Source organism: Varanus komodoensis, unplaced genomic scaffold (genome assembly GCF_004798865.1).
Source record: "Varanus komodoensis strain SLA01 unplaced genomic scaffold, ASM479886v1 scaffold9, whole genome shotgun sequence".
Taxonomy (NCBI): domain Eukaryota; kingdom Metazoa; phylum Chordata; class Lepidosauria; order Squamata; family Varanidae; genus Varanus; species Varanus komodoensis.
The window spans coordinates 35,486,104-35,508,034 of NW_025336598.1; the positions used below are offsets into that span (position 1 = coordinate 35,486,104).

The 21,931-nt window shown below is 47.5% G+C and overlaps 1 protein-coding gene across 2 annotated transcripts in view; it reads left to right on the top strand.

The window, feature by feature from the left end:
- Positions 1 to 18,678: 18,678 nt before the first annotated feature.
- ACVR1C (activin A receptor type 1C) overlaps positions 18,679 to 21,931 on the top strand; it is a 52,227-nt gene continuing 48,974 nt past the window's right edge. For both annotated transcript variants that reach the window (XR_006413548.1, XM_044418346.1), the window contains exon 1: positions 18,679 to 18,804. Coding sequence is in view for 1 of the 2 variants with exons in the window: in XM_044418346.1 (XP_044274281.1) it covers positions 18,732 to 18,804 (73 nt within the window). In the remaining variant the exon portion in view is untranslated. The remainder of the gene's footprint in view (positions 18,805 to 21,931) is intronic.

Genomic DNA, 21,931 nt, shown 5'->3' on the forward strand with positions numbered 1-21,931 from the left:
GTATTCACCAGCCAGACTAAAATCATGCGGGAATTCTTCTTTAAATAACTAACAAGCACAACAAAACCCACTCACCCCTTCAAGCAAGTGTAATGGCTTTTAAAATGGCCAGCCAGTCCTAGGCACACTTGCCTTACCATTGCACTGGGGGGGGGGGGGGGTTGGGGGGTTGTTGCAAGTCCAACCCTAACCCTAACAGTCGAGCACAGAGGAATTGTGCTCTTGCAGTAAAATCTGTATTCAGTCAAATAATGAGGTCCCCCACTCCCCCCAGCAAAGCACGCAAAGACCCTGTTGCCCATAGGACTGCTGCCCTGCTCTCCCTGCACAAATACAGCCCTTCCTTAGGTTTCTTTCAGCCTGGCAAATCTGAGGATTCTAGGCTTGGAAGCATCCCAGTTTGCAAACTGCAAGGCTGCTGCCATCACCAGCCACGCCTGGTTCAGGCTCTTTCTTGGTTTGACTCTGGAAATAAAGGGGTCAGTTGCCAGGGCTGGGTAGCTGCAGCACTCCCGCTGTGAGCGGCCTGGATTTCTGCCCCTGGGAAGGCCCTGGCTTCTCACAGGCCCAGCACCAACTCTCTGGTACTCTCCTCTGAACAGGCCCTGCGCCTTTTGGAGAAGCTGCAATACTGGCAGGTCAACCTTTACTGGGGGGGCAGCTCCACAGCCGTAGCAGGTGGTAAGTGTTTTTCATTCTTCCTATACACTAAGTACTCACACTAATTACTCAACAACAGAGTGATGTGATAAAGCTACTACATGACTGTTAGGGGTTCTCACCACTTTAATGGAGTCGTCTTTCATTTTTGTTCTGGAAGGAAAAACACTGCATTCATGAAGGGCTTTTTCCCACGTAGGGTTTGTATTCCTCTACTTTTCCATATATTTTCTAATCAATCGCAAAAGCGAGACTTTGGTAAGCTGCAGTACTGTAGAATTGTGACCTTCACACAAGGCTTTCATTCTTATTGTTCTGGTTTTGAAATTTAATGGTGCGCTTTCTCACTCTGGAAAACCCTGGAAGCCAGCCGTGCGGTGGAAACCTTCTGCATGAGAGAGGAGTAGGGAATGAAGAATACATGCCCCAAGCGGAGAAGCCCCAAGTCTCTGTGGATGGGCACCCCCTCCCCACAGAGAGAGACGGGGAGGGAGAGGGAGGAGGAGGAGGTTTTTATTTATTTAATAAACAGTCATCCTATAACAAAACCTACAGAAAGACAAAATGACTGTATATATTTAACATGTTTATATATTTCCCTTTATTAATAAAGCCCAGGGTGGTCGGTACATTAAAACACAACGAATAAAACAAAACTACAGAGCATGAAACGGGCCATTTTAAAAATAGAAGAGGCGTGTAAAGCATTAAATAAAGTTAAAAAGCGGGGGGGTGGGGGGAGTAGTCACAGAACTTTAACTACCAAGACACTACCTCAGCTAAAAGGGCAGGGTGGGGCTGCTGGAAATATGCTGAGCTGGGCACCAGGCAGGCCTGGGGTGAAAGGTAAAGGTAAAGGTTTCCGCTTGACATTAAGTCCAGTCATGCCTGACTCTAGGGGGCAGTGCTCATCTCCGTTTCCTGGCCGAGGGAGCCAGCGTTTGTCCGCAGACAGTCTCCGTGGTCATGTGGCCGGCATGACTAAACACTGAGGTGCACGGAATGCTGTTACCTTCCCACAGAAGTGGTACCTTTTTATCTACTCGCATTTGCATGCTTTCGAACTGCAAGGTTGGCAGGAGCTGGGACAAAGCACACGAGCTCACCCCATCTGCAGATTTGAACTGTCCACCTTTCAATCAACCAGCCCAGCAGCTCAGCAGTTTGAACCACCGTGCTGCAAACAAGGAGAGAGCAATTATCATCTCTGCATGACCAACCATACCTGCTGAAATCCCCCTTTGTGCAACTATTAGAGGTTCGAAAGCCCTGGCTTTGCTTTGCTTTGCTATCAGACCATTCTAAGCCAGTCTCTTTGGGCCAGGCTCTTTAACTGAGGCCCACTGCTAAAAAGACGCTTTCATCTTCTGCCAAATTCCCCTTGGTGGGACACCTGGAGAAGGGCACAGGTAGATATGAGTGGGAAGAGGCTTTCCTTCTGGTACTGCTGGCCCAAGCAAGCCCAAGGAGGCCTATGTCCTATGGGTCGTAGCTTGGAGCAGATCCCATTATCTGTCCTCAAGTTGTGTTCAGAATTTGCTTGATGACGCAACCTAAATCTACCTTTAACATACTGTAGATACAATCGTGTACTAGTGTCCAAACTATGCAAATCAATTCCCTGAAAATTTGGTTCCAATAGTTCCAGATCTCCATTGTTGTGCCTGCCGGTTGAGCTGGGGATACTAATGGTGTCTGATAGTTTAGAACAAGTTGGTTGATCTTGTATAATAGGACGGCATACAAAAGCTTTAAATAAATAAATAGAGAGTGGGGGAGAGCAAACACTGGAAAATCAGGGTGCTTAATCATGAGGAGAGTCCCTCCCCCCACCAAAAAAGGAGGGTCTCTTCTTCAGACAATTGTCTTCTGACCAGAGGGTGACAAATATGAAGGGGAGTGGTTGGCGGGGCTGCACCTCTCCTTCCCGTACTGATTTTAATCCCTTTCTGAATAACTGAAAAGGGCTAATGTCTTGCAGCCATGCTCTTGGCTCCAATTCTTCATGTTTGCATTTGGCAAGTGGCCCCTCTCATCACCAGCACTTGCAACATGCTTCTCCCAGATTGCCGTGCATGGAGAAAGCACGCTTGCAGAAGATGAGCTGGCCACCAGAAAGGTTCCAAAACAAACACGCCACTAAGTAATAATGTGTCCCACAGGGGAAATCAATATACCATTACTTTTAGGATGCCAGGCATCCAAAGTCCAAGGTTTATTCCCTAAGCATGCTGGAGCAGATATGCAGAGCTGGAAATCTTGGAGGGCTGTTTTTATCCCAAGAAGTTGATGAACAACCAATAAGAAGAAGGTAGTTTGAGAACGCCTCTCGGGTCGAGTTGTACAGCGATGCAGGAGTTTCTCTGAGAATTAGGATGACTGCCTAAAACGGAGGGCAGTCATGGATCCTGGGCCCTCCAATGGGAAGCATAGAGCATAGAGTACTGTGTGCATGAGGGAGCGAGAGAGTCATATCCCTGCTTCCATCGCGTAGGGACTGGTAGAGACTGCCATTCCTCCTCCTTTCTAAAGAGCATCTTTGACGTTGCAAGTGTGCACCAATAATGTAATGTGATAAGTGCAGCTACAATCATAGGGATTATATAGATCTCCTCACCAGGGAAGCACGATGCACCATCCAATGGCCTTTGCTGGTTAAGCTTTTGATAGCAGATGGGGTAGGTACCCAGGTCACCTAGTCAGACTTCGCTGCTATGGTGCTATGCATTGTTTTTCTATTTTGATGTAACTATTTCTAAATTCCCAGCTGTATCACTAAATCAGCACACAGATGTTACGCCATTTGGGCCTTTGTCTTTTGGGGGGGATGCGTGAGTGGCCACATCCCATGGAGAGGGCACACCTGACTAAGTGCCTGGCAGCCCAGGCACTTGCTCTGCTGTGTGGCTCCGACACATTTGCCCCTTCCAAATGCCTCCTTCGTATTCAGTGGAATGGGACTTTCGCATCCTCTCCTCTCTCCCTTGTAACACCCTGTGCCCCACGCCTGCTCAGATGGTCCTTCAGCTGCCCAGCACAAGTTTGAGGGGAGTCTGGGGAACTGCTTGCAAAATCTGGTTGGCCAGGAGTCCCTTCCCTGTTCCGGAATACCACTGTTGGCGTTCTACTGCTCACCATTGTTGCACCCCCTGTGAGTGCCATGGGACTTTGCTGGGGATAAGTATATATAGAGAAATGTGGCTTGGCTGGGGTTGTGGCTTTGTGTGTGTGTGTTCTGACGTGTTTCCAAGCAGCTGGAAGAGAGATGGGGATGTCCAAACAGGCCTCACCGTTTGCAGGAGACGTGCAGCCAACTTCCTCCCGCCTCATCTCAAGATCTGGATAAAAGAAGCAGGTACATGTTGCCCTCCTGAGAGGAAAGCCAGTGGTGGCCCGCAGAGATGGGCCGCAGAGCTGCTTCTGTGTCATGAACTCTAGCAGTGACCTGCACAAAGGACACTCTTGGGAGTGTGTAAGTTGCAGAGAAATGAGGAGGGTGGAGGGTGAGAGAACGAAATGGTGACACAGCTGTTAATTCTGCCACCCTTGCATCTCCTTTCTTCCTTTCAGGGTGCATAGATGAAATTTACACAGGGGACATGTTGAAGCTAAGCTTGACCCTTCTCTCAAGATTTTAGAACATCAGCAAAAACAAGCCAGAAAAATGGAACTTTAACAATATTTCCCCCGAGATTCTGCATTCCTGTGATTTTTTAAACACTTGCAAATGAAGGACCATGCAGCCATTTTTTAAAAGCATAAGGAACTGCTCTAGAATTGTTCATGCTTGACCCTAATTTACTGTGTGCTGAACAGAATTTGAAAAAGGGTAATTGGCTTTGCCATCTCAAGTTAGGAGGAATCTCCAAATTCAGGCCTAGCAAATTGTACTGAGTAATGGACTGAAGAGCTGCTGCCAGGGAGAACAGGCAGTGGGATGGGTGGACAAATGGCTTGGCTCCGGATGAGGACATGCCATGGTGGATGGGATCTTTGTAGGAGCCTCCACCAACCTGGTGTCTCCTGGTGCAGCAAGTCCTGCATGGCATGGGAGGAGGGGGTTGGAGCTCGGCACATCTGGAGGCTCCTTCCTCATATATGTCCGCAGCAATCCATAAAGCGTGTTTGACATTAAAGCCCAAGTTCTCTGGGTGATGTGAAATACATTACAGTATAAAATATATCTAGGCATACAAACACAGGGCACTGTCTCTTGATTGGAACGGCAGAAGCAAGCGATTAATTTGGTGAACTCTAACCAACCAGCCATTTCCTATCTTCTTTCACGCAAGATGGTAGTTTCATATCTCAAGCTAAGTACTTAGTCCAGCTATCCCAATTTCAGCTCTAAGGTGGGAAGAGTTCCTGGTTTTCTTAGGGTTCAGGGTTTTTCTCCCTGTGTGAGGAATGCAGTTACTTACTTGCAGTGCTTTTTTTGTAAGAAAAAGGTGCCAGAACTCATGAAATTATTTACCTTTTGCATGTAGTCAATCACTGTACACACACCCACACATGTCAGTTGTGTAATGAAACATAACAGTCAATACCCGCAGTGAGCACTCAGCTTGCGATCACACGACCAATCACAAGCCGAGCGGCGCCACAAGCCGAGCAGCACCATCACAACCCGTGTGAAGTACGCATGCATCAGATTCAACACACAAGCAGCCCGCATGCACCGTTTTAATGATTTTGCCGCCGACCTGCTACGCTCGACAGGGCAATTCAAGTCCACGTGGACCAAACATCAAATTTTCAAAAGTTACTTTTAAAACTTGGAAAATCTGTCAAAAAAAGGTGCCAGAACTCCATTCTGGTATGTTGTATGACAAAAAAAGCACTGCTTCCTTGGAACTGGGTACTAAGTCAGCTGAATGTCAGGTTTGGATGCATGACTTGAAAGGACGATTACTTGTGCCTTCTACAAAATGTGTACAGCAAAACAATGAGTAAAACAGCATAGAAACATGGCAGCACTGAAAAGGCAAAGTGACAGTAGCAGCCATAAAAGTGCAGTGATGAAAAAACATGAAAACCAGTTGTTAATGTACCTGGCAGGATAAAAACTTCCTTACCTGGTACCAAAAATACCATAATGTAGCCATCAGTTCTTCCGCACTTGGGATGCCGCCATTGAAAAGCGCCTCTTTGCAGAATCCATCCTCCACTGCTTGTGTGGGGGCAGCGAGTGGCAGACGGTCTCAGAGGATGCCCCTAGCGCAATGTAAGTAACGTGTGAGGGCATCCATTGCTACTCCTGCTTTAACTCTGTTCTTTTTGCATTTGCTTGTTTCTCAACGTACTCATTTTGTAAATCATTCACAATTTCATAACACAAAATTCTATTATGTGCTGGTAGCTCCTAAAGCAAACCATGTGGACTTCTGCCAGCTACACGGATACAGCTGAACTCACTAGGAAAAATAAATATCATGCACAATGTCACCTGTGCTCCATCTCTGTTTCAGCAGATAGAGCTGAAAAGTAAACTGCACAGCAATTAGGTTAGAAGTCACTCACATGTTACCAATCTGGTTACCTGGGGAAATAGCCACACTTGGAACTGATTGTTTTGCTAGTAAGCAGCTCAGTGTATATCTGCTTAGAAAATGTTAATTAATGCCTCCTTTCCAAAGACTTGCAAATGTAGGAGGTCAGAAGTTGAAGAAAGCAAGGTAAGTGAGGTGGTACTTTTCTGTACTGTTGGCACTTTCTGAGTTTTGTCAATATGAACCTTCTGAAACCTGAATTAAGAGTATTATACATCTTTTTTAAATAATGGAGGAAGGTAGCTGGGGAATCTTACATAGGGATTTGCTTTTCACTGTCCACATTCTGGATCAACAACTGTTGTATCAACACCAATCCAATACAACTAGAGCACCATGACACTGAAGAAACCCTAAAAAACAATATGCAAAACCCATTACAATAGTCACGTATGCTGCATTACACTAGTTTGGATTCTTGCAAATTTGAAAAAGTTAATGACAGGAAAATGGCATGTTTCTTTTGTCACACCCAAAGAGTCCCACACATACTCAAGGCTCTTGGGATGGTTGCGTTAGCTTGTGGGCCACTGGAGATGCAACATGAAGGGGCAAGGTGAGAATTACCCACTCTTTACAAATACCACAGAAGCTTTAGTTGTTATGAAATATGCCTTTAGATTATCAGCTGAAGATGTATGTTGTGGGGGGGGGGGAGAGAGGAAAGATTGAGCGAGTATCTGGCCCAAGATCCTCCCTCCAGTGAGTTTTGGGGTTCCCTTTTGTCTGTGAATCCCTGTTGTGTTGTGTCCCCCCCCCACACACACACATAGTTCCCACCTTGCAATTACTGCTCTGCAGATGCACAGTAATGAATACAGGGTAGTATCTGCTGTGTTTCTCATGCGACCGAGGGCTACGCACTCCTGTACTTGCCAAAGAAGCAGATGGAGTTTGTAAGGTCACGGATGTTTTAGTCTTTCTGTTGATAGTACAAGATTGCACCACAAGTATCGCATTATAGTGGCAAAGTATTCCCATTGTGGCCTAGTGTTGCAATCACAGGAAAAGCAGAAGCCATGGGGCTGTTTCAGGATTAGGGTTTTTATAGTCTGATAACTCTAAAAAGTTGCATGTCCACTTTCACAGCTGTGCACTATGGAAATATGTAATTATTCACAGCTATGAAGCTTTTTAGATGGGCAGCAAAATATAGCCTTTAAAAACTACCACAGATTTCCTGCCTGCACATTCCAGGAAGGTACATGCAAGAAAAGTCCAGGGAAAAACAGGTGAGGGGAAGTGTTACAGAGCAAATTTTACAACTCCAGAGCCAACTCTAGGGAGAGTTATACCACCGTTGAGTTGGAATACAAATGCCGTGGCGACCACCATCATCATCATCATGGGGAGGCAGACAGAACCAGAATATTGCAAGAGAGGAAAGCACCAGTATAATAGGCTGGGGAGTGTTCTGTGTGCCACATGAGTGTGCCCATGGTACAGTTCTGGCATAATATGATAGTGCCAATTGACCCCAGCTCCTCCAGGTCTTAGTCCCACACTAACCCTTGAATCAGCTTGTGACCCTTCAGAGATCCCGTCTATTCTTTCCAAAGCCCTAGCCAACATGGCTCATGGGGAAGGATGAAGGGAGTTTTAGGGCAAAACACCTGGAAGGGTGCAGGTACATTGTTCCTGTGTTACCTTGTGCTTGCTGGATCTCATAAAGACAGAGCTGAATAAGGTACTGTTATATTAAGGCACTTTGAATGGACTAAAGGTTGCATCCACTAGGAGATCAGAGGTACTAAGGGTTTTCTGCAGCAGGACTACAACTGGGTGAGCCAACAACAGCTTATTACAAGACCACTAAGTGACAGAGCGCAGAGAGAGTGAGTGACACATCGCCTATTCGAAACAGAATGTAATTGTTAGGGTTGCTTGTTCTCCCTTTCCTCTGGGGGAAAGTTTCAATGCAGTTACATGAGGGTGGAAGCTCATGGTAACCTCTCACGATAAACTAGCCTCACTTTGACGCACAGCAAATCGCAGAAAACTCACGTCGCTAACTGGTCTGATGCCATGGTTACCTTTGGGTAGTTGCAACATGGATATTCATTCTGACCAATAGGTTTTAGATTTAGAATGCTGGAGGCTAATTAACTGTGGGGCCAGCTATTGAATTTGTCATCCAAGCACCACTAAAACATAATCTCCTTAAGATGAACTGTCCACCCACGAGAACACACAGTAATGGCTGCCCTTCAAAAGACAAAAGCATCGTGGTTATGGCAGAACCATGGTGCAAAATAGAAAGGAGCAGAATAGGAACAAAAAAAAAAAAAAAATGAATAGAAATCTTAGGACCAACAGAGCCGCTGCTCACTGAAACATGGGAGGAAGGCCAACAATGGGAGAGTTCGCATGACACAAAAAGCCGCGTTGGGAGGGCTTGCATAACACAACAAGCAGCAGTGTTGTTGTTGAGGGGCTTGTCTTTGTTGATCTGTCATGTTGTCCAGGCCCCGTCATGGTACTTCAGTAGGGTACATCTGTTTTTAGAAACCATAAAGACAAACGAGTCTGTGGCACGGTTTCCCGGTACCATAATGGTTTGCTGTGCTGCCTGAGCTTGGAGAGTACAACTCATCATGCTACCAAGGTCAGGACCAGCAAACATCTCAGCAAGAGCAGCCCGCTGCTGCTTTCCCCAGAGGGGTAGGCAGAGAATGCCACAGACAGCTGCCCCCTCCCGGCCCACCTCCTGCGCCAGAGATCTTCCTTGGGCCAGGAGCAGGCAGTCGTCCGATTGGTGCTGGCAAAGGGGCAGTGCTACTCGGTGGAGTCCCCACCACCCTCCCCAAGAGTGGGAAGGGCGAGAGTCCGCTGGGCGGCAACACCTCCTGGTGGGCTCTTCACCTCAGTGCAGTCTTCCTCTGCTATGGTACCGCCTGCAGGACTCAGAGGGAAGGACATGGCAGAAGAGAGGAGAGCTGCCACCACAAACCTGCTCTCTGTCAGGCACACCTATGCAGAATGCGGTGAAGTGTGGAAACCCCACGGGGTTGGTTGTCGTGCTGTCTGAACTCAGCCACTGTGTAGGCAGCTCTGTAGTGTGGTGTAAGGCCCACCTTCCCCAGTGCACTGGACAGAGAATTGAGCACCATGAGGGTGGGGGGCTTCCCTGCTGCTCCCCCTCCATTGTCCCACTGGTAGCCCAAGAAACACTGCAAGGGCACCAAGTTCTCCCTCCAGCCTTCTGCTGCTGAACAGCAAAGCTGGGCAGGGGACTGGGAGAATAGCCATCGCTTCAGCCTATAACGTCCCCTCAAGTTTACAAGTTTTGTTTGACTGCACATTTTGTACAAGCTAAATGTACAAGATGTTTTGGATGAACTGGGCTGAAATTTTAAAACTCTGAGTGTGGGTCATATATCTCATAGATGGTGGGTGGGGTCGGTGGAGATGTGTTACAAGCCGAGGTTCCTCCTTTGAAAAGCCTTATACCATTTTCTTTGCAAACTTTCTTTATTGCTCCCAAGTACAAATCGTCCAGAAAGGATCTCTGAGCATGCACAGAGTAGTTTGTTGAACCCAGTATAGCGTTTACCTCCAAGAACTCGCCTTATGAACATGCCTGGACACCATCCCCTCTGGAGGCGCTTTCTGAAGGTGATCACGCCTCCTGTCCTTGCGCTGCTCATTTGATTGGGCTTCCTGCCCCTGCTGATGCCCCCCTTACCACAGGGTCAAGAGCGGGGGGCAGGGAGCTGGTCTGTGCCTGAGAATTCCTCATCCTCAGAGGCCCCTCCTACTGGCTGTACATCTTGGTCATTCCCAGAAGCTGCCTTGCTCAGCGAAGTATCTGGCCTTGAGATAATCCTCTCTGCCTCCTCCATCTGAGTCTTGACCGAGCACATCCTTCCCGGTCTCTCTGTAATTATTTTTTACATTCTGATTCCAAATCTTCTGGGAGGCAGCCAGCAGTCCGTGAGAGTGATTGCCCAAGACCTCCACCCTTCTCACTCCCAACAAGATGGGGCACACTGAAAAGAAATATCAACAACAGAGAAACTAGAAGGGGCAGGAAAGAAGCAGGAATGGTACAACGGTAAATACTTAGGAGATTTAAAAGGACCAGTTTAGATTTATGACTCTAGGGAAGTAACATTCTGAGAAATCGTTTGTATAAAATGAAGGCTTGACGAGGCCTCTTCCTCGTGTCCTGAGGGAAATGATGCAACACAGTAAGTGGACTGTCTTACTACTGAAGTCCCATTGTGAAGCCTGGATTGTTACCTATGATGACCATAAAGCCACTTCCACCATATTTATTGGCTCACAAAGATGCTCTGGCGCAGGCTGCAGCAACAGCTTAAAGAACACAATAGAGGAGGCATCACTTGCAAGTCATCAAGAAAGGAACAGTATGCCAAAAAAGGAGCCAGGGGAAATCAAATGATAATTCACTGTTGTTGTTGTTGTGTGTCATCAAGTTGTCTCTGACTTATGACGACCCTATGCATGAAAGCCCTGCAAGATGTCCTGTTTTTGGCAGCCCTGTTCAGCTCTTGTAAATTTAAGGCTGTGGCTTCCTTTGCAGAGTCACTTCATCTCCTGTTTGGAATGATTCATCGCGGAACATCAAATAACATCAAATGCTTGGCAAAGTAAATAAATAAAAATGCAGCTCACCTGAAAGCCACCAAGGACTAGGAAAAGCTAGTGAAGGTCCCTGTCAGGGGACTTCTGCAGCTGCTACGCCACGTCAAGAAGGCCCTGCCCCAAGTGCCAGCCAACGAAACAATTGCTGGAAATGGGAAGCAGCGCAAGGCCTCATGGGAGAAGAGCCATGATATGTGCATCTTGAAGGGCAGGTGCTCATCATGAGATTAACCATAACATTAACCCCCTAGGAAAACCCTAAAATGCAGGCAGATGTGTTGATTCTATTTTGTTAGTTTTTATTTCCTCTAGGAGCTGGTCTTCGGTAAAACTAATGGGTCTTCAGTGCCTATTCAAGACCAAGCCCCTCAAATGCTTTGTGCTACAAAAGGATAGCTCACTAAAATATGTTGTTACTGGGAAAATTCTTCCCAAACCCATCCCACCTCACTCATTACTGACTGGGTTCAGGCATTATGGTCACAAAGTTAAGTATGTGTTATTTTTGGAATGTGGGTTATTGTGTTGTCTGGACCCAGCCAAGACAACAGACCATGGTCAGCAGTCCATGGTTCCAAACACAACAACAAACCATGGATTCTTTTTATGGGTTGTTTGTGGTTGTCACAATTGAGTTCAGGCAGCACAGTAATCCACTTTCCAGTAAAAACTCACAGGTCAGTGACAACCCTCAGTCAACTCATACTTACTCCTCAAAGGTGGGCTATTGTGCTGTCTGAACCCAGCCACTGCGAGTCAGGTCATCATTCCTGCTAATCAAAATGTGCTAGTGCTTCATCTCTTCACTATGTGGGGAGAAGCGATACTTTAGATAACCTAGCCCCAACCTATTGAGGGTGTAGAAGATGCAAAGGCAGCAGAAAGCATGAGGCTCACATATGGAAAGCATTCACCTGCACAAAGGTGAGAAATGACTTACAGACTGGAAACGGGGAGGAGTAAGTTTGTGAAGTAAAACGAGAGTTGCAGAGGCAGTACTCAGGGTCATGCTGTTTTGTTGTGCATTAGCGGCATCCTCATGATTTCATTTTTGCTGGGTGTCCAATTTTTCAAAGAGGATTGAATAGTATGGAACTTTGCCAGGCAGACTGGTGGCTCTCAAGTCAGCAGTGCTCTGTATCTGCTGTAGAGTTTACTCCAGACTTTTAAAGAGCTATCCATGGTCTCAAACCTATTTTGGGGATAGGCTCTGCCCCCTTCAGTAGCTCTGTAAAATTCCTGGAATGAAAGACTTTCTCTGCGGTGGCGCCCCGCCTATGGAATGCGCTCCCCAGAGAGGTCTGCCTGGCGCCGTCGCTATTTGTTTTTCAGCACCAGGCCAAGACCTTTTTATTTAAAACTTATTTTAATTGTTAACTTATTATGGCATTTATAATAGGATTTTAAATTAAGCCGAGATGCTACTGGGCTTTTTAATCTCTAATTGTATTAATTGTTATTTATATGCTTATGCTGTGAGCTGCCCCAAGGCTTTGTTGCGATGGGGCAGCATAGAAATGTTTTAAATAAATAAAATAAATAAGTGGATACACAGGACATAAAGACCCTGGAATCCCCAGCTCTACTGGAAATTTGCCACCATATTTCACTAATAGCTGATAGATAGAATGTGGAACATTAACCCATAAAGGGGTAGCTAATATTACTTTGCAGTATAAAGAACCAGGGCCATAGCAGAACCTGTTACCAGTCTTTTCCTCCTGGTATGTGTACCACAGGGCAGCCTTGTGCTCATGTTGTGTGGATATCACAGTTTGCTTTGTGGCGGTGACATGAAACACGAGGACTGATTCCATCCTAGCAGTATGGACATTTGGGTCAGGCAGAGAAAGCAGCTGTGGTTTCAGGACCTTGGTGGGGCTGGGCAGAGGGCAGATTGAGATCTACTGGTAGATCCCTGGTTGATTGGCCATAGATATGCCAAAAGTGTTGATTTCCATCTGTGTTTAACAAGAGCAAGAATAAAAAGGGTTGTTTAAATAGAGCTGTTGAAATAAAGAAAGCTTAGGTGGGAAACCAGCAGGTGATTTAGGCATGAAAGGACCTTGAGTTCAGTTTTGGTACTGAAAACAAATTAGTGAGATGGGGGGGGGGGTGCTCAAAAGTGCCATGTTTCTTAACTAGAAATGTACATTTTCCCTCCACTCTGCCCCCACTGCAAATTTGGTAGTTTGTTCCAGCTTTTGATTCCTCAAGCCTGGAATCCACCAATCCCTGCTGTGCTAAGTAAAGCTGGAGAACAGGAAATAGAAGACTTGTGATCCAGTCACCTTGATGGTTGTCCCCAACCACTGGGGCAGCTTGACTATAGACATACAGTGGTCATAACTTAAGGACATCTGATGCTACAGATTGTGATTTGATATGTGATTGGATGAAAAGCCAGCATGGCTGCTGGGACTGAATTGCTCTCATATTTGAGTTGGAAGTGAGGCTATGTACCAGGTGGAATTCTGGGACACTTTGCTAGTAAGCAGAGTGAGGGAAAAGGTCGTTGAGGATAATAAGGAAGTAGATTAGTAATGTCAAGTGAGCTATGGAGAAGTTCCTATAGTTTAACACAGGGGTCTCAAACTCACAGCCCGCGGGCCAATTGCGGCCCGTGGGACGATATTTTGTGGCCCCCACTTGATATCAAAGTTTAGTGATAGTGCGGCCCGCATGTTTCTCTCACACGCACCTGCGTGAGTCGTTACCCTGGGCGCAATGTTCCCTCTAAGCTGCACGCCGGGATGGGTGGGGCATGGGGGAGGGGCCCTGCGGCCTTCAAAGTGCCGGCAGCGCCTGGGCCGGCCTCCGGGAGCCATGCAGGATGAGTGGCCCACCACCACCGCTGCCGCCCAAGGCCGACCACCGCGGTGGTGGTGGGCCACTCATCCCGCATGCCCCTTACCTTCCCTGAGCTTTCCAGGATGTTCAGGTGGACCATGTGCCTTTTTGGGAGCACCTATCTGTGTGAAAAGCTCTTCTCCACCAGAAACTTTAATAAGTCAAAGTTCAGGTCCAAACTTACTGATGAGCATCTTCAAGCCATACTGAGGGTCTCAGTTGCTTCCTCCCTCAAGCCAAATGTGGCTCAGCTGTGTAAGAGGAAGCGCTGTCAGGTCTCCGGCAGCAAGGAGCAGGAGGAAGTAAGAGAAGCCTATGTTCTGAAGAACCGCTCATGTTCTGAATTATTATTAGTGAAGATTGGCTCAGTTGTACTTTTTTTTTTTGGAATACTTGCAATCCTTTTTTTGTGGAATACTTGATGCGGCCCAGCCTCACCCAGACTCTACTTCCAGTGGCCCCCAGGTAAGTTGAGTTTGAGACCCCTGGTTTAAGAGGAGTTGGCAATAAAATTGTTTATGGCAACACTGTATTTGGAAAGTGAGATGGGAAGGACTTTTCAGAGACCATTTGGGACTCATGTTACAGTGACCAGATGCAACATTGTAAAACAGCATAAAATAACTGTAGTATTGATATGTCAATAAAATCTGATGAAATTTTTGATGGGCTTGTGCTTTAAAGATTGACTCTTGAGCAGGTCTGTGCAACCTCAGTCTCCTTTGGGGTATAAGTGTGTGCATTCTGTTCTGAGTAAAAGATTAAAAGAACATTAAAATGGTCACTGAGGAGTCCTGGAGAAATAATTTGAAAGGTAAGTGCCAATCCAACCAATCAAAATCAACCAATGATTAATAGGCATTTAAAATTGTCAAATGCTCCATTTCTATGTTTGCATTTAAGGGATCATAAAAATTAAGACTTGGGTGTCAGTGATCTTGGCAATGGTCTTTGCTCCGAAAGTGTATACTATCTAGGCAAACAGGTTCTCTTCTGTGCAAGGTAGCTCCAGAGTTGTACATCAGTGTGTAACATTCATTATAGGATTGGTCTTGAAAATACCCACACAGCTGATCACCTGTGTGGGCAACTAAGTGACCAAGCAGAAATACTCAACGAAAGTTTTTTTTTCAAGCCATAACAGACAGATGGACAGATGGATGTGCTGCAAAAGTTGCATTGGCTGCTAGTTTGCTACCTAGCCAGATTCCATGTGTTATTATTGATATATAAATTGCTGAACAACGTAGGACAGGGTTACCTGAACCCTTGTATAGACCTGCTAGTCCATGGGTCCTCAAACTATGGCTCACGGGCCGGATCCGACCCACCATACCCATTTATCCGGCCTGCCATAGAGGTTTTGGACCCACCGTGCATGCGCACGGTGAGGCGCCAGCTTGTGAAGAAAGAGATTGTTTTCTTCTTGCGAGTCCAAAACGATCTCCTTGCGAGCAAGCCAGTGCCTCGCCATGCGGCAGCTTGTGAGCAAGGAGATCCTTTTCTCTGAGCGAGTCCACAATGATCTCCTTCCAAGGATCTCTGTGCATGCCCACCCCTGCCTCGCTGTGCCCGCACGCACACACATGCCCCCTCGCCCGCATCCCCCACCCGCACCACCTTGGCAGCCCATGCCCATCGCTGGCACCTTTCAACTGGCCCCCGGTTCAAAAAGTTTGAGGGCCCCTGTGCTAGTCCGTTATGGCCTTCAGGGGAGGTCTTGTCGTCTTTGTCACCTGCTGCTGAGTCCCATCTGGGAGCGATGAAGCAAGATGCTTTCTCTGGCTGGCACCCGGCTTCTGGAACATCTGATAATGTCTACTTGTTTATTCCCTTACTTGATTTATATGCCTGCCTTTTAACCAACAGCAACCATGGCAGGTTGGTGACAAATTGTTTCCAGAAGAGTTGTTTGCTGCACCAGGCTCCTGGGGCAATCTGGAAGGACCTGGGAAAATTCATGGGAAATGGAATGAACCGATTCTTTTCTGAAGCTGTGTACGTGGAGTTTTCCCAGAGGCCTTAAGCTATCAAGTGTCCCAATACACAGTTACAGCTATGATCGGCGTTCAAGGACAATTCAGTGTCTCTGTTGTAGAGGAGCCATTAATGTCTTCCACACCATCTTCATTCTTCTACAGTATAAGAAGAGGGGTTGAGACTGTGATGCTCAAGCTCAGGAAACATCTGCCTGAATTTATTGGCCTGTAGGAGGTTTGTTTCCTTTGAAGGCAGAGACCAGCCTTTCAAGGTGGTGGTGGTGCAGAGGAGAGATGGAAGCTGTGGTGTTGCAGCTCAGTCCACAGCCTTGAAGTAGCCATCTCCCTCATGAGATTGGGGTGGGGGGGGGGTGAGACCTCTTTCTCCAGGTGGCTTGAAGGGATTGTGTGGGCACATTTTGTCAGAGAGCAGCAAAAGTTGACTCTGCGCAGGCCTGCATGGATATTTGGCCTGCCTCTGTTCAAGCTGATGTGCAGCATCTAGAAAATTGTTTTTTTCATCAATATAATGTTTCATATGCATATGTAGAGCCTCTTATAGTAAAATATATGTAGTAACATTTTTCGTGATGATTGGTTTTGTTTTGTTGAATTTTCATAATAAAAATAATTAAAAGTATAAGGCACAATTGTATACATGCTGGTTGGAGAATGCTGGGAGTTGTAGGACTTTTTTGTCTAAACATGCATAGAATTGTCCCGTTCTTTAGTTTATGATTATTGCATTACAGAAATCTTATCTAATACCTCATTCCCTCCTAACTCCATTAACAATAAGCGGTGACTTGGTTCATGTAGCTCCTATAAAGCTCAGAATATCCCTGTTTTGGGGAGATCTCAGTGGAAGAAAGAGGAATATAATACTTTTCTCAATTAGAAGTTTCTTGTCATGCCCCTTGATGTATGTGTTTGTGAATATATGATAATGCCACATGAAGATCATCTCAAAGGCATTCTCTGGTTGAACTTTAGGGAAGGGAAGTTGGCAACCACACAATGTGGCTTCTGGGAAAAAAGGTCCTGCCAGACGAACCATGAGATTATTTGGAAAGGTTTTGAGGTGGTTAGATGGAGGGAATGCGGCCAATGCGGTTTACCTGGATTTCAGCAAGGCCTCTGATAAAGTGCCGCATGATATCTTGCTTGAGAAATTGAGGAGTTTTGGGATAAACCGATGCATTTTCTGCAATGAATAGCGGACAATGATAAAGGTAGAGGTTTCCCCTTGACGTTACGTCCAGCCATGCCTGACTCTAGGGGGCAGTGCTCATCTCCGTTTCCTGGCCAAGGGAGCCAGCATTTGTCCCCAGACGGTCTTTGCTGCCGGCATGACTAAACACCGAAGTGCACCGAATACAATTACCTGCCCACCGAAGTGGTACGTTTTCATCTACTTGCATTTGCATGCTTTTGAACTGAAAGGCTGGCAGGAGCTGGGACTCACTCCGTTGTGCAGATTCGAACCGGTGAACTTTCAATCAACCAGCCCAGGAGCACAGTTGTTTAAACCACTGCGCCACCTGCAGTCCCTGTCTGATAGATTAGGGCATGGTTGACAGACCAAAAGCAAAAGCATAACTATTAGTGGGGAATCATCAGGATGGCGGTGAGTGATGAGTGGGTTCCCCTTTGGTGAGGGTGTTTAAGGATAGGTTGGACATGCGAATGGTAGGCATGTCATGAGCGGAGCAGGCTGGGGCTGGGGGTCAGACTAGATGACCTGGGAGATCCCTTCTGACTCTGTTTCTATTTTTGTAACTGGCCATGGTATGGGAGGTTCCTCTCGGAACTTCTGGCACTATTAAAAAAACAACTGCATGTGTGAAAGAGAGCGAGCGAGTGAGCAAGCAAGCAGGCAGGCTGCCACCTTCTTCCTTATGCTGCTGCCCTATTCACTCTTCTCTTCTCTTCTCTTCTCTTCTCTTCTCTTCTCTTCTCTTCTCTTGGTTACACAGTAGTTGTGATAACTAGTGTGACTCCAACAAGAATTCATTTGCCAGCATTCAAGTACAGATAAATGATGACTTATACTGAATGTATGCATCAAGTGCCTAATATGATGCAAATACACATTCATATATGTGTGCATATTTTGTTATATTTGAAACAGCAGCAACAACCCTAAGGCAGAAAGAGAGCAAAGGAGCCAAGAAACATCTCCCACCAGTTTTTTTGGCATGTTCTCTGCTTCACTTGAGAAGCTGCAACCTGTTTGTCAGTTTATCTCGCTATTTATTACATGCCGATCCCGCCTTTCCTCCTCTTCAAGGAACCCAACTTGACTTCCATCCTTCTCTTCATTTTACCCTCACAACAACCCTGTGAAGTAGGTTGGGCTGTGAATATGTGACTGGTCCAAGATCATCTTGTGTGATCCAGGACTAGCACCCTGATCTCCAGAGTCCGCAGTCCAACAATTCCACCAGGGACATCCACGGGTGTGCAGCCCACACCCCTAAACCCTCTTGCCGGGGCTCTGGAAACTTCCAAGTAAACATCCAGTTTCTTTATCTTTGCGCGTGGTTCACCTAGAACAGCCGCAGTCTCGCATCTCCCAGCGCCGGGCTGGCGGCAGACCCTCCGGTTCCTGGCTCCCCCGGCGAGCCTCCGCCAGCGCGGAGCCCCCCTCCGCCGACCTGGTGCCGTCCAGCGCTCGGGATGCAGCGGCTGGTGGAAGCGGGGGTCCAGGGCGCCGGGGGCACCCGGCCGGGGAAGGCCGCGCGCGGGCTTTGCGCAACGCCGCCGGAGCCCTGTGGGCGGCGGCTCCCTCGCCGGGCGAGCCCGCTGCCCCGTGGGCAGGCGTCAGGGCAAGGGGGTGTGTGCGGCGGGGCGGAGCCGGAGGGAAGCCGCCTCTCTTCAGCCCGCCGAGTGGCTGCTGCCGGTCGCCCAGAGCGCGGCGCGGAGCGGCGCGGCTGAAGGGACGCCGGGGAGGGGCCGAGCCCTGCCAGCCCGCGTCGCCCTTCCTGCCCTGCCGGCGGGCTGCGCGAGTGCTGCCGCCCCTCGGCTTGCTCCAGCGAGGCTGCCGGGCGCTCCCCACCGGCCAGAGCTTCTCCCATGTGCGGTCATGCGGCGGGCGCTCCGCTCCGGGCCGTGCGCGGCGGCGCTTGTCCTGGCAGCCTGCGCCTCTCTTTGCACAGGTAAAAAAGGGGGCGCCAGGAGGCCACTTGGCGACGCGGGGCGGCTTCTCTGGGGCTTTGAAACCGTTTCTTCCCCCGCTCCTCCGGAAGCCCTGCGTGCAGACCTCTCGTCCCGTAGGGTGACTAGACAGAAGGGTATTCTATACATGCGCAGGGGCTGTTTCCCTTTCAGCCTACCCACAAGCTGCTTGGCTTGCTTTTTTCCTTTTTAAAGCGTGGAGTGAAGCATAATTTCCAGGGCAGAAGAATTCGGCGGCATGTGCATGATTCTGCTGCTGGCATTTCGTAGGAAAATGTAAGAAAGAGGAGGACGTTCAAGTAGTCCGCATAAGCCCAGTGAAAGAGCTGGCGTGAGAGGCACATAAACTTTGGTACTGAAGAGGCTTGATCTTGATGCACTCGGCTCCATAAAGCTGCCGGGTGGTGACTGCAGCCCTGAGGGCAAAGGACGCACAGAGCTGAGGGAAGAAACGGCTTTTTCCTTCTTTTTTTCCCCCGTAGGACATGCGCTTTATTGCAAAGTTCTGCAACTCAGTTGAAACTCACCGCCCGAAACGCTCCGGGGCTCAAGTATGCCTGGAGTGGCATCCCCGGAGTTCGACGCTGCTCGGCATCATCTAGGCACGTGGGAAACTACTTTTGGTTGCTTAGACTGTCAAAGTGTGAGGTGTGTGTGTTTAGCCAGGAAAAGGGGGCCCGCGACTCACAATATGCCCCAGGCTGCTTGCTGGGGAGTGTAGCGGGTCTTTTTTCCTGTCCGGACAGGCGCAGGACTGCACTTCATGTCTTAGAGCAGGGGTCTCAAACTCGCAGCCCGCGGGCCACTTGCCGGGACGGGGGGGGGGGCACGGGGGAGGGGCCCTGCGGCCTTCAAAGCGCCGTCGGCCTCCGGGAGCGATGTGGGATGAGCCGCCCACCACCACCGCGGTGGAGGGATACGTGATGTGGCCCAGCCTCACCCAGCCTCTACTTCCAGCGGCCCCCAGGTCAGTTGAGTTTGAGACCCCTGTCTTAGAGGAAATGCATCCCACTCCTTCTTAGAGTGTTATTCTTCACCTGTTCCAGGAATTAACTCTAGAGGAGGGGATGCATTTGGAGGCAGAGCTGTGGTTCGGGATCAGACCCTGAAAAATCCTCATGATGCCTTTATTTTACAAGCTGTTGATGGGTGAGAGGATGAGGCAGGCATTTGCGGCCGTTCTACTGCATTAGCTCACATCATGCTTGCTGAGCAAAACAGATTTATCTGTGCACCTTGAAGAAAGAGTTTACATATGGAAAACCATAGGTAAAGATGCAATCTGGGAGGAAGCTCCATCAAGTGAGTGGGGTTTAATTCTAAGAAGGCATGTGCAGCCCTTGCATTTTGCATGGGTGTTGGTGTTAATACTCACTGATCTTTTTCTGGTACATCATTTAGCAGCAGTGAATCTATTTTTGCTCTGAGCATCTAAGCTTGAAGAAATGAAGTTAGCTTGGGTACAGTTCTATACATGCCCATTCAGAAATTAATCCTATTGATTTCAGTAACATTTGTTCCTAGGTCAGTGGGTATAGGATTGCAGCCTAACTTTGAAACTTGTTTCTGGTAACATTGAAATTGGCTTGGCCCAATTAAAGATACTTTGTTTTTCTCTTTCTTATTTGGGGTATTCCAGTGTTTTGGTTGAAGATTCTGATTTTAGATTTATACATTTAACTTCCAATGCATTAAAAAACTATTATGTTTGGGTATCCATTGAAACAATTTTTATTGTAGCATAGCTTGTTCTTGAAACACTGCGGAGGAAAGAAAGAGTCATTTGAGCAAAACTGAGAGTGCTATCTTCACTTCACCATCAGGAAGGGAGAGTGTTGGTTGGCAGCCCTCTAGCATTTGATACCAATTCAATATACAACCCGATCTTCTATGCACTGAAAAAATAGCACTGCTGGTAGACCATTGTATGCGTGTGGCTGAGTGAGAAAGCACGGTTGGAAACTGTGGATGCAGAAAAATACGGACTCTTAGGATTCAAGAAGGGAACTGGTTTGGAGATGTGTGTGCCGGTGCGGCGGGGGGGGGGGGTCGTTTTGTGTCTGCTCAAGCATGGAAGCTTAGGAGCAAGTGTGGCAGCAGAGACAGGTTTTCATGAGTATGGGGAGCCCTTTTAAAAAAAATCTTGAATTAAATGCTACAAGAGGCATATAATGGCTCAGGGAAAATATGAATGAAGGTTTATTGGCATGATGGAGGATTTCAGCTTGAGGTAAGTATGCATAGACCATGTGAATACAATGATTGTGCAAACTTTTTAAAAGGATGTAAATAGGAGAGCTGCCAAAGTCCCAGGAACAAACTGCCGTTTGGCATTAATGGAGCCTTTTGTTGAGATGCAAAGGGTAGTTTCAGGAGAGGCATTGCCCCCCTCCCCACACCTGTACTGATGTTCAGAAATTGGTAAAGGTCAAGCCCCCCTGCAGTTCTGAAATTGCTTGGGCTCCCTCTTGGTGCAGAAAATGCATATATCATCTGCACCTGAGCAAGTACCATCACACCTAGTTTGGCCTCACTATGTACAGGGGCACATATGAAGGTTGGGCAAAGAAGAAAGCTGGCCAGAAGAAATTTGATGTGCTTGAAATCTGGTGCTGGAGGAGAGCTGGAGAATACCCTGGGCTGAGCAAAAGTTCAACAAATAGGTCCTTGAACTTTCCCTGGAAGTCAAAATGATAATGTTGTCCTTTGGGCACAGCATGAAAAGGGAGTCAGTGGGAAAGACAATCATGCTGGGGAAAATCAAAGGCAGATGAAGAGAAGGACCAAAGAAAAGAAGGATTTTGGCTCCATAAGAAACACCACTGTCTTGTGTTTACAAGGGCTGAGCAGGGCTGTCCAGGACAGAACTTTTTCGGAGGGCTTTCATTCATAGGGTCCTCAGATGTTGGAGACAACTTGTTGGCACTAACAGCAACAGCAACTAGTTCAGCCCTCAAGCTGGTTGGTGGCTTGGCTTTCTTCCATTTCATTCCCTTATCAGGCTTTTGCTGTAGCTTCTTCACTTTTCTGGAGCAGGCATATAGATTAGAGCAAAATGAAAGGACACTTGGAATGTAGGGAAGTGATTTCTATTCCTTCATTTGAAGG